Source organism: Cervus elaphus, chromosome 26 (genome assembly GCF_910594005.1).
Source record: "Cervus elaphus chromosome 26, mCerEla1.1, whole genome shotgun sequence".
NCBI lineage: Eukaryota > Metazoa > Chordata > Mammalia > Artiodactyla > Cervidae > Cervus > Cervus elaphus.
Window position 1 is genome coordinate 34,589,972 of NC_057840.1, and position 15,969 is coordinate 34,605,940.

Below are 15,969 nucleotides of genomic sequence, written 5' to 3' on the forward strand. Positions count from 1 at the left end.
CCTTAAGCAAAGTGAGATGACCCTTTACAAAAAGTGAGACTTGTCCTAACTGTGTAAGGAGGGCCTGATGAGAAACTACAAGCATCTATCCAACCCAAAGCAAAATGGAGTACCTGTCCTAAATGTGAAGATTTCTGTTTCGTTAAACTAAAATGAAAGAATTCATAGTGATTTTTGTGTTTAGATCATAGACACACACAAACACACACAACGCAAAGTAGGCCACATAAAACCTGGAGAGAAGCCGTAATCTAAGTCTTTGGTTTCAAATGGCAAAATCACTTTGAGGCAAAATTATTCCTGTTTTCTCAGAACACTGCTTAAGGACATTTTGTGTGTGGGGGTGGGAGGGGGTGGGGTTGTGTGTGTGTGTTTGTTTGGGGGAGGCAGAGTGAGCCATTCTTTTAAAAAAAAAACACTTTAAGACATTTTCTTCTGAAACAAGCCTTTTTTTTTCTCTTTGGACCAAGGAGAACTGCTACAAGTATTCCTTCAGTTTTATAATGGGGCTTAAAGTTAGGCTGTTAACCTTTAAGTGGGAGATGAGTCGGGAGGCGACCGCCACTCTGGCCACTGCAGCGGCCTACGATCGACACAGGATGGCTGAAAAGACTGCGCTTTTGTCCTGTTTTCCATAAAGCCCTGTATAAATCACTCAGTCCAGGGGGGCTGTATACGGTCTTGTAAATAGGGTTCCCAATGCAAATGCACATAGAAAAGAGGCTGAGAGTTAATCTACTTTTGATGAAGGAAGCGTTTCAGGAGGTAGGTGGGTGGGAAGATAGTCAAAAAGGAATGCAAGAGTTTAGGATCCTTTGTCATCCTTGAGAGGCCCTGCTGTATAAAGGCTGTCCCTGAGATCGAGGGGAGGGGAGGGAGAGAAAGAGGAACAGGGGGTTGGGTTACATTCAGTACAACTTTTGCCACTTAGAGAGCTTGTGGGAGATCTGCCAGGGACTCAGTTAACCCTTTCTTTCCGAGCTCTGCTTTGCCCAAGAAGCAGATGGACCAAGTTCACAGGAATTCACTCTTCAGCCATTCAGCTGGGAAAGCGTACAACAGAAACTCTGGCCGTTGTTGACATCAGTTTTGTGGGACAGAGGGAGCTGCAAAGAGATTTTTAGAGCCCTAGGCATTGATTCCTCTGGCTTCCTTTATCATGGAATTATAAATGTGAACGCTCTGGGGAGCACCTGGCCCAGACTGGAGATGGGAGGATCAGAGAGAGATTCCTGGAAGGAAGAGTCAGCCAGGTTAGGACAGCAGGGGACAGTCTTGGCAGTAAGAAAGGAATGTGTAATGATGGTGACCCGTGAGAAGACAGGGCACATTGCCTCTCGCTCTCTCTCAGTTCTAAGTAGCAAGACGGCCGTGGACATTGTGCTTGGATTGAAGAGAAGAGAAAAATTATTTTTTTTCCAAATCACACGTCCTACTCTCTGGGCCCTGAAATTGGAACCAGGGTTCCAATAAAACAAAAGGAGATTTTTGAATTTACCCCATTTAAGAGGCCCTGGTGGTTGAGAATCTGGCTGCAATGCAGGAGACCTGGGTTGGACGCCTGGGTCAGGAAGATCCCCTAGGGAAGGGAATGGCTACCCACTCCAATATTCTGGCCTGGAAAATTCTACGGACAGAGGAGTCTATACTTTAAGAATCTACATTTGGGCTTCCTCAATGGCTAAGCGGTTAAAGAATCCACCTGCAATACAGGAGATGCAGGTTTAATCCCTGGGTCGGGAAGATCCCCTGGAGCAGGAAATGGCAACCCACTCCAGTATTCTTGCCTGGATAATCCCATGGACAGAAGAGTCTGGCAGGCTTACAAAGAGTCAGATACAACTGAGCAAGAGGCCCAGTACTCTTCCGGAAAGTCAAGTTTCTGGGGCACATCCCATCATGCCAACCCACCTGCACCCCATTTTACCCTCCACCTAGCACCTCTTCCAGCTCGCTGGAGGTCACCAAGCCCTTCGCTGTTTCTCTGTCAATAAATAACTGGTTAAGATAGTGCTGTGATGAGATCAACAGCAGTGTAGTCAGAGAAGCAATAAGGTACATTCCTGAGGGCTGCTCACTGTTTTTTTAGTACAATGAATGGAACAGTTTCCCCTATGCATTTCCATATTTAGCAGTGAATTACCTAATGCCGCTAGGGTATAATCACAGTCATCCTCATGGCAAAGCTGCCCATAAAGGGATCACTCTTTGTTCAGGTTCTTTACTTTAAAATATCCAGCCTCATTGTACTGCAGTTTTCAAGTAGAATAGCTTGACCTCGAGGGTCATCATCAAACTGTCTGACTCAGTAGTGGGAGGAAGAGTAATGTCTTCCAGCTTTTTCCTCTTTCTATTAATACTGTCCAGGTAACCCCTGTCTTGGGGGCTTGGTTGAATATTTTGTTCCCAGGTTAGAGTTCCAATCAAATTAGCGTAAATCTTAACTAAGCTTCAGTGTCTAAGGCCTTGTTTTTTCCTCCATCGAGTGAACGCTATTTGAACACCTACTGTATACAGACCAATTGGTATGGAAATTACCTATATCACAGTTCCTGTCTCAGTACGAAACTGGAAAGTGTTCCAACTCATTAAATAAGTCATAAAGTTAATTACTGCCCTGCACATCATTAGGTCAAGCATACACTCGCTGGTCACGTGTATGTGGCAAAATGGACTGTATCTGTCTTAATGGACCATTCTTTGGTGTCCTTATTTCCAAATGTCTGATGCTCTAGAATTAAAAGCCCACAGGGGAGGTATGGGTGCTTTTTTTCATGCAAACAGGAAATGTTTTGCTGACAAATCCATGGCCACCTTTTGATGTTTAGTGAAAACCTTTAAGCCATCGGTGTACAAAGTGATGGGTAGAGTTCCCATGGAGTTGGTCAGAGCACTGAAGACAAATATCCAGACTGACTGTTGTCAAAGGCTTGTTACTCTAATAAGCTGACTATGGTCCAGGCTCCCCTGTGAAGCAGTAAAACCCCTTCCAGGGTCACTCACCCACATTCATAAGGAAGCTTTGCTACACGGACGCTGCACCTTGTTGTATATTGTCAGCACGTCAACCCTTTCCTCTAAAAGCTGTGCTTTCAGAGCTGCTGTTTATCTCTTCGTTGCTGATTGATTTCATTTTATAGTGATTGCTGACTCTGTAGCTTTTAAACTCTCTGCTTTCCAGCCTCTCCATTGTATACTTTTTTTTTTAATATACTTAAAAGTAGCATGGTGCTGGGAGAACAGGAAAAATTCATTTATAGTGTTTCCACATGATTGACTTTGTAAAGAAGTGCGTTCCTAAGGGGCGAGCTAGCTATGTAAAGTCATGCAAATAAAGAGGGGTGAAATGACCGACCCTGGGGGGCACTGGCAAGGGAGGTAGGATGCACTAAATGAGAGGAAGAGAACCTATGAGCAAGACGGGAAAGCATGAGCCAGTGTTGAAAGTAAAATGCCACATGGCTGAGAGCTGGTACGCTTGGCTGATGGAAGAGCAGGCCTGGGGTGTGGACTGATGAAATGTGAAGGAAGTGGGTTCATCCTGTGAATGTGCTCAGTGGCTCAGCCATATCGAACCCTTTGCCACCCTGTGGACCATAGCCTGCCAGGCTCCTCTGTCCATGGGATTGTTCAGGCACAGATACTGGAGTGGGTTGCCATTTTCCTCCTGCAGGGGATCTTCCCGACCCAGGGATCAAACCTGCATCTCCTGTATCTCCTCTGTAGCAGGTGGATTCCTTACTTGCTGAGCCCATCCTGTGAATGGACTAATGTTAATTCAGATACAGTACATGACAGTCCTGGTGCGTGACAGTCACCTAGTCAGTGAAAGCTGTCATTTTAGTAGGCTCCTAACTCATACCTAATAAAAACTGTATGTAGTCCTAAAGTCAACAGCAAACTTTTCCTACTGTCTGAAGATATCGTGGGTACATGCTCAGTCGTGTCTGACTCTTTGCAACCCCATGGACTGTAGCTTGCCAGGCTCCTCTGTCCATGGGTTCTCCAGGCAAGAATACCGGAGGGGGTTGCCATTCTCTTCTCCAGGGTATCTTCCCGACCCAGGGATCGAACCCAGGTCTCCGGTGTCTCCTTCACTGGGAGGTGGATTCTTTACCCCTGAGCCACCTGATTAAGAACTAAAACCTTTAAAGCAGTGGTACAGGGTTTGGGCGCCAAGCTGTAGATAGCTGGTACTGGTTTGAAGGTTTGAATGTAGCTAAGTCACTTACTCTCTGGGGAGCAATTGAACCCTTTTTTTTTTTTTTTAATAATTTACTTGGCTGCACCAGGTCTTAGTTGCAGCATTGAAACTCTTAGTGGGATCTAGTTCCCTGACCAGGAGTGGAACCTGGGCCCTCTGCATAGAGAGTGGAGTCTTAGCCACTGGACCCCAGGGAAATCCCAATTGAACTTTTCTAAGCATCCAGCAAAATGGGATTAATAATGGGGCTCACCTCCTGGGGTTGCTATGAAGATTAAATGAGATAATGCATATAAAGTAGTGAGCTCAGTACCTAGCCCCAAACCAGATAATAATAGTAATAGTAATGATGATAATAGCAGCAGTAGTAAATAGCAGTGAGGAGGAGTTAAACCTCAGATGATCTAATAATGGACATTTATCTTACTGGTCTTTTATTTTCTTCCCCATACACAGAGCCCCTTGGGCTTTATTTAATTTTTCTTAATTACCATGTTTCAAATTACAGCAGCAGTGCCAAGATTGTAATTGAGATGAATCAGGTTCTTATTTTCAGTACTTAAAGCTTTGCCAGGACACACATCCCTCTGTCGCCTCATCAGCCTTTTCTTCATTTTCCCTCCTGAAGGATTACAGTCACATCTAATTGCATCTGTCAGCTTTCTTACTCGGAGAGTGAAAGGGGGGAGGAGTATATTCTAAGGAAGGGGCTTCCAGGTGGCTCAGCCGTAAAGAACCCACCTGCCAATGCAGGAGACATAAGAGAGTCGGGTTCGATCCCTGGGTCAGGAAGATCCCCTGGAGGAGGAAATGGCAACCCACTCCAGTATTCTTATTCTTACCTGGGAAATCCAAAGGGCAGAGGAGTCTGGCGGGCTATGGTCCACAGGGTCACAAAGAGTCAGACATGACTTAGTGACTAAACAACAATGCTAAGGTAACCCAGTGAGAAGGAAAGCCTGACAAGAGTCAGAAAAAAAAAAAAATAGGATGACCAGAGGACTCAACGGAGTGGTTAATAAACATTCTGCCCTGTCTTGTCGGCGCCCACCAGGCCCCTGGTGCCATGCCCTTCTGCAGGCAGCCTGGCAAACTCTCTGGTTGCCCATTTTAAAGATTTTGAACATATTTTATATTTACGCACATTCAGTAAGCACACAGATTATCCCAGAAATGCTTTTACTCCTTTTTTGGTATCTAGAAATGATGATTAAAGAGTACAGAGGGAAAAAAAAGAATGGTAGGTTTCAAATAAGTATGGAAAGATATCTCAACACACAGCAGATATCTCAACATATCTCTTCATGGGTCTCTGTCCACCTCTCTTGTTTTAAGAGCTTTAGCATATGAGAACGTTGTCAGTGGAACTTGGAAACCCTAAGCACAATTTTTAGAATAAAGATTTAACAAAGCAACAAAACATTAAGGGTTTTTTGTTTTTGGGGTTTTTTTTGCTGTGTTTATTACAGAAGGAACTCTTCTAAGAAATTTTCTTTTTTGTTATAACTAAAGGGTAATAGAAGAGATTAATTTTAGTGTTAAATTTGTATCCTGCTTCTTAATTGTGACATGGTTAGATTTGCTTATAGTCATCAAATTCTTCATCCTGATAAGAATATGAAGTAAGTAAAGACAATTGATTATTTTTAATTTTATTTATTTGTTTTTGGCCATGCTGGGTCTTCATGGCTGCACAGGCTTTTCTCTAGCTGCTGTGAGCAGGGGCCCATCAGTATTTGCAATGTGCCCCCTTCTCAGTGCTGTGGCCTCTGTTGTTGCAGAGAATGGGCTCTAGGGCCCACGGGCGTCAGTGGTTGCCGCATGTGGACTCAGCATTGGCGGCTCCCAGGCTCTGGAGCACTGGCTCGATAGTTGTGGCACGCAGGCTTAGGTGTTCCGAGGCATGTGGGATCGTCCCAGATCAGGGATGGAACCCCCGTCTCCTGCATTGGCAGGCAGATTCTTTACCACCGAGCCACCAAGGAAGCCCTGACTATTTTTATAATGGTTGTCAGAAGTGTAGCCAAAGGTGGGCCGCTATGGGCTTTAAGGACTTTGATATGTAAAGGGGAATGCTGTTTCTTGATATCTTGCTTCTATCATTAGACTCCTGTAGGCTGCCAGTTCTTAATGATTTTCTGCTTACAGTTTTAGAGGAAAGCCAAACAAATATTCCCCAGTACTGTATTTGCTCTTACTACTCAGGACTACTGTTTTTAACAGGACTCCTGTGTCCCCGCCCCACCCCCAAGTTTCTGTTTCTGGGACAAACTGCCTGACCCTCCCCCTTTCCAGGTCCAGCTGTCCTCCCGTCTCCTCTCCAGGGGGCACCTCCTACTCCCCCCAACCTCTTTCAGGAGGAAGAAGTGAAACAATGGAGAGAACTGAGCTGTCTCAGGTGTCATTTGTCACAGCTTAGCATGAAGGCCATTCCCGACATTTTTTACTGATGTCTTAGGTATTGAAACTATTGTAGAAGGGAAATCAGGCTGAAAGTTCCCTGTTTTTTTTTTTAATTCTTTACTCAAATATCTCAGAGCATTGATACTGACTTCCACATATGGCCAATGAAGATCAGCCTCTATACCATCAATTAGGAAAACTAATGAAAACTGATATCAGCAACAGAAGCTCCTTTAAACTGGAAATTCATTTGGGTTTCAGTCCTGCACTTGCGTGTGCATTTCTTCTTTCTCTTTTTTCCTCCCCTTTCACGCTTTCTTCCCTCTTTCTCTTCCTGCCTCATTTCTTTCCTCTTCTTTTTCTCTTCTCTTTCCCCCTGGTCCTCCTCCTTTCTCTTCCCCTCCCTCATTCTCTGAAACAAAGTTTGCAGAAAGATTTGTCCTGTTGATGACATTTTGTATTTTCAGTACAGTTCTCCAGGGGGAGGGGAGTTCTATAGATTCAGGAACAACATCGTTCCCACAGTTGGAGCTTTTGTTTCCAGTCTAATGGGGTGGCCAGAGACACACACACCCCCTGCCCCCGTTCCCATTTCTTTAGCTATATCTTCCTCCCTCGTGGATAGCAATGGAGGAAGAAAAGAGATTAACGTGAAGATTAGACTTCTGATGCTTTATCTGTAGGCTGCAGCAGGAACTTTTACTGTAAACCCCATTTAGTGGTTTATTTGGAAGAAAGATAAAAGGGTTCTTTCATTTGAAAATGTATTCTTCTATACTCTCACAGCCCTTTATAAATTCTTCTTCTTAAATAACACTTAAGTTGTTACACTGAGATTTCTTTCTTTCTCTGTTACTCCCATGTGAGCCGCTGGAGGGACAGGGGTCCCTTCTCAACACAGTTACTACCACTAGGTCTGTGCCTCTCCCAATATCTTCATTAACTAGGTACATTATAATAAAGCTATTGAGTGGACTACAATGCAGTTGTTATAAAGAACGAAAAGGAATTATGTTTACATATAAGAGTTATGTATGTTCTGAATGGAGAAACAAAGCTGTGAATCAAGCATAGCATCTTTTCCAGATATAATTTTTCCAGATATAATTATGCCCCGGAACATCACCCAGAAGCATGCACACCACATCTCTAATCAGAGTTATCTCTGGAGAGAGATGGGGAGGCCCTTGAGAAGGAAGAGGGAATTTCTTATTTCCTATGCTCTGACTTGTTAGAATTTTGTTTTCTACAGCATAAAATAAAACTGACCAGGGTTCACTTGGTTAGAGAGAGAGGGCCCCCTGCCCAGACATCCTGGGAGTGGTGTTTATCTTCCTGTCCTCTTGCCTTTCATCTCGTCCCCTCACCTGGGCTCTCATGGTCATCTGCTATCTTCTTCTGTGCTCACCTTTGCCAGTTACGCCCTCCTGTCATTCTAGATTTCCTCCCTCTGTCTGCTCTTTCCCTGCACCTCCCATCAGCCTGTTCATGGATGGATGAAGGAACAGATGATAGATGGCACGGACAGATGGATGGATATATGTGTGGCACTGGCAGTTTTATACCTAATGTTCCATTTTCTGATGCTGGAGTGACCTTTGGTCTCATGGCATCCTTCCTAGTTGCCTACAGACCATGGAAGGTTCTCCATGATCAAGCCTGTCCTGACTCTAGTGCTTCTCACTTTGCAGCCCCACCTCCAGGATCTGTGCATGTGCGCTGTTCATGTCCTGTTCGCTCAGCCCATCTGTGCTTCTTTCATTGATTTTTTTTTTGGGGGGGGTGTCATTTCATGCCACATAAAGGATCTTAGTTCCCTGACCAGGCATCCAACCCCGTGCCCCCTGCAGTGGAAGCGCAGAGTTTTCACCACTAGAATACCAGGGAAGTCCCTCAGCTCCTTTTCATGTCCTTGCTGCACCCTGCATTTTGTTACCATGTGCCCCTTTACTCTTCTCTGCCTTCCTGGGTGTTGTGTCTCCTCCTCCTTTCTCTCCATTCTCTGTCATCCTTAAAGACTCAGCTCCACCATCACCCCCTCTAGAAGACTTCTCCCTGCCCTGGAATTACCCACTTCCTCTCCTGCCTCCTGTCTCCCTAGTGCTGAATATTTATCAGTCATGCTGCCTGAACACCTTATTGTACTTACTTGTTTACATTTGTCTTTCAACTATGCAGGGAGCTCCTTGGAGGGAGGGATCATGTTTTATTCATTTTATTTATTCCTAGCTTGTAAAACAGAATTTGACATGCATCCTTATGACCTCAAAGTGGGGGGTAGTGTTTGTATGAATAAATGTGAATGTGCTTTTAAACTGTAAATTGACATACAAATGTAAGTTATTGTCGTATGAACATCATTCCCAAAGTAATACATGAAACTTGCAGGCAGGTTTTCTATAAACAAATGATTACTTTCTAGAAAAGGTGGAGGTGTTGGAAAAACTGAAAAAGATGCTTCCCCCAAAATAAAGACCAGTAATCTTACATAGGGATTATATCAAAGGGCTTGGAATTTGGAAATGCTAACACAAAAACTAGACCAAAAAGAGTAAGCCAAAGAGATGAAATTTTGAAACCCGAGCAAAAGGATTTATGAACAGAACCTTTTCTTCATTTTGTTTGTGCGATATGACTATCTTCAAGAGAGAGAAATAGTAGAAAAATTAGATGCTGATCTAAATAAATTTTTGTCGTCTTATGGTTTAGCTTTATTTTCACGTTAAACAGTTTGTAATTTTTAAACATTTCAAGCATTATTTTAGAGGGAAAGGGGGGGCTAGGTGCAGGGACATTAACTTAATTCTTTCAAGGCATCTTAAATAAAGCGAGCTTCCGAGGACATTGAGTTTGAATTCTGTCCCAGTTTTGAAAACATCCTCTCTCCAGCATCTCTACTGGACTGTTGTCTAGACCAGACCTTCTCAAACTGTCTGAGAGTGTGTGTGTGTGTGTGTGTGTGTGTGTGTGTGTGTGTTCCTATCAGCCACACACTGACATTTTTGTAAAACACCACACACACAAAAAAAGAATTACTAGAAAAACAAAATAGAAGATAACAGATATGCAAAATACAAGCCTGAATTTTTATTAGATTCAAAAAACATCCTTCTGTCAAAATGCTATAGAAGTCTGTACAGGCTTAGTCTCAACTTCTGAACTGACCTTGTTGTAGATCAGCAGTAGATTGCAAATTGCTTGCTATCCGTTACCACACTTCAAACAGCACTGAGTTCAAGTTTACTTGGATATTTTCTATAACAGACATCACAGAAATGAAAAAGTTATCAAGAAGAGAGCACATGTGTACAAATCTTACAATGGTGGAACTGCTGATTAGAGAAGAAATACTTTAGGCAAAATTCATAGTACTATAATAAAACCTTTTTCAAATGGTGTAAAGCTATTTTTTTGTGTGTATCTCTTCCTACCTTCCTTAGCATTGAGTGACTTCTTTGATACTCTTAGAGAATAATTATTTTCAGTGCAAAAGTTTTAAATTAATCATTGTTAACTGTGGGGTAACCATAGGTGCTGACATCAAGCCAATAAAATTAATAAGCAGCATGACAGGCTCTAATAAATTTCATTGGTGTATCTACCCTGTCATTTGAGCACAGAATGAACTATTATTATCACCGAGCTTCAAGCCTCTCATTTTGGCTTCAGATGCTTACAGCTGCTAATGCAGTGCCTGCTACAGTAGTTTCCAGTAACTGGTTTGGGGTTAAAGTATCATATTTAAAAGACTTAGTTATGATCAGTGGGGGAACATGTTGTGGCCCTATGGCTTTGATCTGTTTTCTGGAGTGGCCTGCGAAACTTTGGACTCCTAACAATCTATTTCTCAATGAGTTCAGAAAGCAAGCAGCTTTTAAAATATAGTTCCTCCACCAGGGACTCTGGGGTATTGAAACTCTTTGATCTGGGGATGGGCCATCCCCTGTTGGAAGTGGGCCATGGTTCTTTGTCTCTCACCCCAGATGAAATTCTTCAACTCCCTCAACTTGGTCCTTCCTTGACATGAAGAATTTAGTATCAGGTTTCTGAACAATGGGCCAGCTTCACGCTTGAAGTGAGAAAAAGGATTCTTCCTTTTCTCCTTAAACCCCATTGCAGCCGTTCAGGTGAATTTGGCATCCCCACAGCAGCTTTGTCCCAGCCTTAATGCTGCTGTTGGGTGTAGGTAGGTCATGCCTGCCAGTATCTTCCATTTTACTTTTTTAATTTCATACTCATCTGCAACCTTCTGTTTTACCTTCTTAATTTTGCATATGGTGTGTCTTTTTATTTATTTTTTTAAGGCTCATTTACTTTTTTAATTTTTTGGCCACTCTGTGCAGTGTGTAGGATTCTAGTTCCCTGACCAGGGATGGAACCTTCACCGCCCCTACATTGGTGACAGAAAGTCTTAACCACTGGACCACCTGATGTGTCCTTTTATTTTTTTTTTAATTTATTTTTTATTTTTTATTAGTTGGAGGCTAATTACTTCACAACATTTCAGTGGGTTTTGTCATACATTGATATGAATCAGCCATAGATTTACACGTATTCCCCATCCCGATCCCCCCTCCCACCTCCCTCTCCACCCGATTCCTCTGGGTCTTCCCAGTGCACCAGGTCCGAGTACTTGTCTCATGCATCCCACCTGGGCTGGTGATCTGTTTCACCATAGATAGTATACATGCTGTTCTTTTGAAACATCCCACCCTCACCTTCTCCCACAGAGTTCAAAAGTCTGTTCTGTATTTCTGTGTCTCTTTTTCCGTTTTGCATATAGGGTTATCGTTACTATCTTTCTAGATTCCATATATATGTGTTAGTATGCTGTAATGTTCTTTATCTTTCTGGCTTACTTCACTCTGTATAATGGGCTCCAGTTTCATCCATCTCATTAGGATTGATTCAAATGAATTCTTTTTAATGGCTGAGTAATATTCCATGGTGTATATGTACCACAGCTTCCTTATCGATTCATCTGCTGATAGGTTCATAGCATTACAGGCTTACATCAAGAAACAAGAAAAAAGCCAAATAAATAACCTAACTCTACACATAAAGCAATTAGAGAAGGAAGAAATGAAGAACCCCAGGGTTAGCAGAAGGAAAGAAATCTTAAAAATGAGGGCAGAAATAAATGCAATAGAAACTAAAGAGACCATAGCAAAAATCAACAAAGCTAAAAGCTTGTTTTTTGAAAAAATAAACAAAATTGACAAACCATTAGCAAGACTCATTAAGAAACAAAGAGAGAAGAACCAAATTAACAAAATTAGAAATGAAAATGGAGAGATCACAACAGACAACACTGAAATACAAAGGATCATAAGAGACTACTACCAGCAGCTCTATGCCAATAAAATGGACAACTTGGATGAAATGGACAAATTCTTAGAAAAGTATAACTTTCCAAAACTGAACCAGGAAGAAATAGAAGATCTTAACAGACCCATCACAAGCAAGGAAATCAAAACTGTAATCAAAAATCTTCCAGCAAACAAAAGCCCAGGACCAGATGGCTTCACAGCTGAATTCTACCAAAAATTTAGAGAAGAGCTAACACCTATCTTACTCAAACTCTTCCAGAAAACTGCAGATGAAGGTAAGCTTCCAAACTCATTCTATGAGGCCACCATCACCCTAATTCCAAAACCAGACAAAGATGCCACAAAAAAAGAAAACTACAGGCCAATATCACTGATGAACATAGATGCAAAAATCCTTAACAAAATTCTAGCAAACAGAATCCAACAACATATTAAAAAAATCATACACCATGACCAAGTGGGCTTTATCCCAGGAATGCAAGGATTCTTTAATATCCGCAAATCAATCAATGTAATACATCACATTAACAAATTGAAAGATAAAAACCATATGATTATCTCAATAGATGCAGAGAAAGCCTTTGACAAAATTCAACACTCATTTATGATTAAAACTCTCCAGAAAGCAGGAATAGAAGGAACATACCTCAACATAATAAAAGCTATATATGACAAACCCACAGCAAGCATCACCCTCAATGGTGAAAAATTGAAAGCATTTCCCCTGAAATCAGGAACAAGACAAGGGTGCCCACTCTCACCACTACTATTCAACATAGTGTTGGAAGTTTTGGCCACAGCAATCAGAGCAGAAAAAGAAGTAAAAGGAATCCAGATAGGAAACGAAGAATTGAAACTCTCGCTGTTTGCAGATGACATGATCCTCTACATAGAAACCCCTAAAGACTCTTCCAGAAAACTACTAGAGCTAATCAATGAATATAGTAAAGTTGCAGGATATAAAATTAACACACAGAAATCCCTTGCATTCCTATGTACTAACAATGAAAAAACAGAAAGAGAAATTAAGGAAACAATACCATTCACCATTGCAACAAAAAGAATAAAATACTTAGGAGTATATCTACCTAAAGAAACAAAAGACCTATACATAGAAAACTATAAAACACTGATGAAAGAAATCAAAGAGGACACGAACAGATGGAGAAACATACCGTGTTCATGGATTGGAAGAATCAATATTGTCAAAATGGCTATTCTACCCAAAGCAATCTATAGATTCAATGCAATCCCTATCAAGCTACCAACGGTATTTTTCACAGAACTAGACCAAAGAATTTCACAATTTGTATGGAAATACAAAAAACCTCGAATAGCCAAAATAATCTTGAGAAAGAAGAATGGAACTGGAGGAATCAACCTGCCTGACTTCAGACTCTACTACAAAGCCACAGTCATCAAGACAGTATGGTACTGGCACAAAGACAGAAATATAGATCAATGGAACAGAATAGAAAGCCCAGTGATGTGTCCTTTTAAAATGTTAATCAAAGTATTAAAAAAGCTATCAAATATAAGCATTCAGCGCAGGTAACTATTAGCAGCCCATCTCTTTGGACCACATGTAATTTTATGAAACTGTCAAGAAACACACGTATTTGTCTTTTTGAGGACACCTCACTTTGATTCATACTTGCTCACAATGCCCTCTTCCTTCAACTCTAGCCTTCTTTACAATTTTTTATTTGGGCATTATCTCTAGAGCCTGTACAGGTACTTGAAGCTCCCTATAATCGTTCCAGTCATAAAAGTAAGGAGGCTGGGTCTTGCTCTTGTGGGTTTTTAATGGCAATTACACACTTAAACCTTGTAAGTCTAATTTCTTATTGAGAGGACCGCTTTCTGAAGAAGAAAAGACGTCACCATCAAGCTTGTTAAAACATAAAAAGGCTTATGAACATCACTTCCTGCATGACCATGATGGTTAAGAACCAGAATGGTTAGTTATTTGACGCAGTCTGTGAGCCCGGCTAGGGAGACAGTTCCTGATGAAGCCCGGCCTGGTTTTCATTTGAGGAGCATGAAGGGCACAAGGGGGAGGCTGTGGCTTATTAAAAGACAAAAGCAACAATTATCTGCCGCTTTTCACATTTCAGCTTCTCCTTTCACTAGTTGCGCCTAAATATTGTTGTGTTTGTGACTGGTCATTGGAATGCAGTCCAGGGCTGGGATTTTCAGGGTCTGGCTGACTTTCCCCCCCTGCCGAGACTTCCCCAAGGAGCTGCAGAGCTCCGGGTGACGTCTGGTGGAGAACTATCCTGAATTGTTCAGCCCAGGGCGGGAGACTATTTATTTTTGATTTTACGTTATTTCAGCTGTTTTCACTTTTTTCTTTATTGTTTTCTTGCCTCCTACAGAGTTCTCTTTTCAAGTCTGGCTGGGGCAAGGGGGACACTCAGGGACTCGGCACACAGCATGGAGAACAGTTTTCCCCTCTCTCAGCAGTTCAAATAGCTTCTAAGCCACGTCCATTTAACCCACTGTGGGCCTGAGCCCACGCCACGTCAGCTCAGTTGGGAGTTGCTGCCGTGTTAAAATGGATAAAATCATTTCAGTGCAGTTCATAGCTCCTTAACATGGTCTATTAGATCACATGAGTGAGTTATATGTTTATTTTAAAAAAACATATAATGTTTAGAAAGCATTTTTTAAACTAGCATTTGAGGATGCATTTAGTTCCATAGTTTCACAACAGCTTTCTGACTTAAAAAGGTGATGTTTAAAACAATTTCTTTGCATTTCACAATTTTATTCCTGATTTCCCACTGTGTGAATTTTGCAGTATCTTTTTTACCATATATTAATATCAGTTGAGGGGACAGCAAGCAATGTTGTTATGCCAGAAGTCTGACTTTATTGGTAACCATGGTCATTATGTTATCCACCTAGGGAAGTACTAATACATTTTAGGTGTAGATATGTTAATATAGGGTTTCCCTGGTGGCTCAGACGATAAAAGACTCTGCCTGCAATGCAGGAGACCTGGTTCGATCCCTAGGTCAGGACGATCCCCTGGAGGAGGGCATGGCAATCCACTCCAGTCTTCTTGCCTGGAGGATTCCATGGACAGAGGAGCCTGGTGGGCTCCAGTCCATGAGGGTCACAGAGACACTACTGATCATGTGCGCATGTGCGCGCGCGCGCGCACGCACACACACACACACACACACACACATTTTAATGTATATACACCCTTTCTCCTTGTTCAAACTCCCTGCTCTATAAATAGGGAAATATTATCATTATTAATAAAAGAGATTCTGTATTCTCACGGTAGAGTTAATGAGCACATTAGCATAATAATTACTTGAAACGAATATGAAAGGTTCACCACACATAACTAAAGATGTCTTGGAAAAGAACAGGAATGTTTATGACATCTTTCTTGTTGGTTTCACAGGATTACCTTGACTGTATCAGGGACCAGACAAAACTTCCTCTGGGGACAGATGAAAGATCAGCCCTTTTTGGAAACATACAGGATATCTACCACTTTAATAGGTAAGTTAATACTCAGAAGATTGTTCTCACATAAGAACACTGAGTTTTTCTCAAATGAAGGTGGCCTCAGAAAACTTACCAGAAATCCCTGATTCTACTTCATCAATTTCTGTGAGCTATCATGCCGTGAAGTTTTCTACTTGGAAACATCCTTGTTTGTATGTGAGTCTCAGATTAATTCAGAATCCCATCCCATTCTATCCTCCTGGCTCAGAGAAGAGACCTATACGCCATGACAGAACAGAGGCATCTTTGTTCCACAATACAGGGTGAACAGGGCATCCAGAAATATATGCTGCCTCAGTCCCCCAGCATCTCCACTCCCACTGGATTTTCTAAAAATTTTTCTCTGCCTAAGGAGTGGGCAAGAGAGTAAACAAACAATAAATACTTTAATCATAACAGATATTAATGCAAATTAATAATTAAAATTTATAGTACTTAATTTAATTCAGACATCTATTGAGTACCTACTGTGTAGCAGGCACGGGGCTTAGAAAAGTACCACAG

The 15,969-nt window shown here is 41.8% G+C and overlaps 1 protein-coding gene across 5 annotated transcripts in view; it reads left to right on the top strand.

Annotated features, from left to right (window-relative positions):
• Positions 1-15,969, top strand: part of PLEKHG1 (pleckstrin homology and RhoGEF domain containing G1) — a 240,714-nt gene that overhangs the window by 158,199 nt on the left and 66,546 nt on the right. For all 5 annotated transcript variants that reach the window (XM_043887987.1, XM_043887984.1, XM_043887986.1 and 2 more), the window contains one exon: positions 15,359-15,459. In XM_043887987.1, the coding sequence (XP_043743922.1) occupies positions 15,359-15,459 (101 nt within the window). The remainder of the gene's footprint in view (positions 1-15,358; positions 15,460-15,969) is intronic.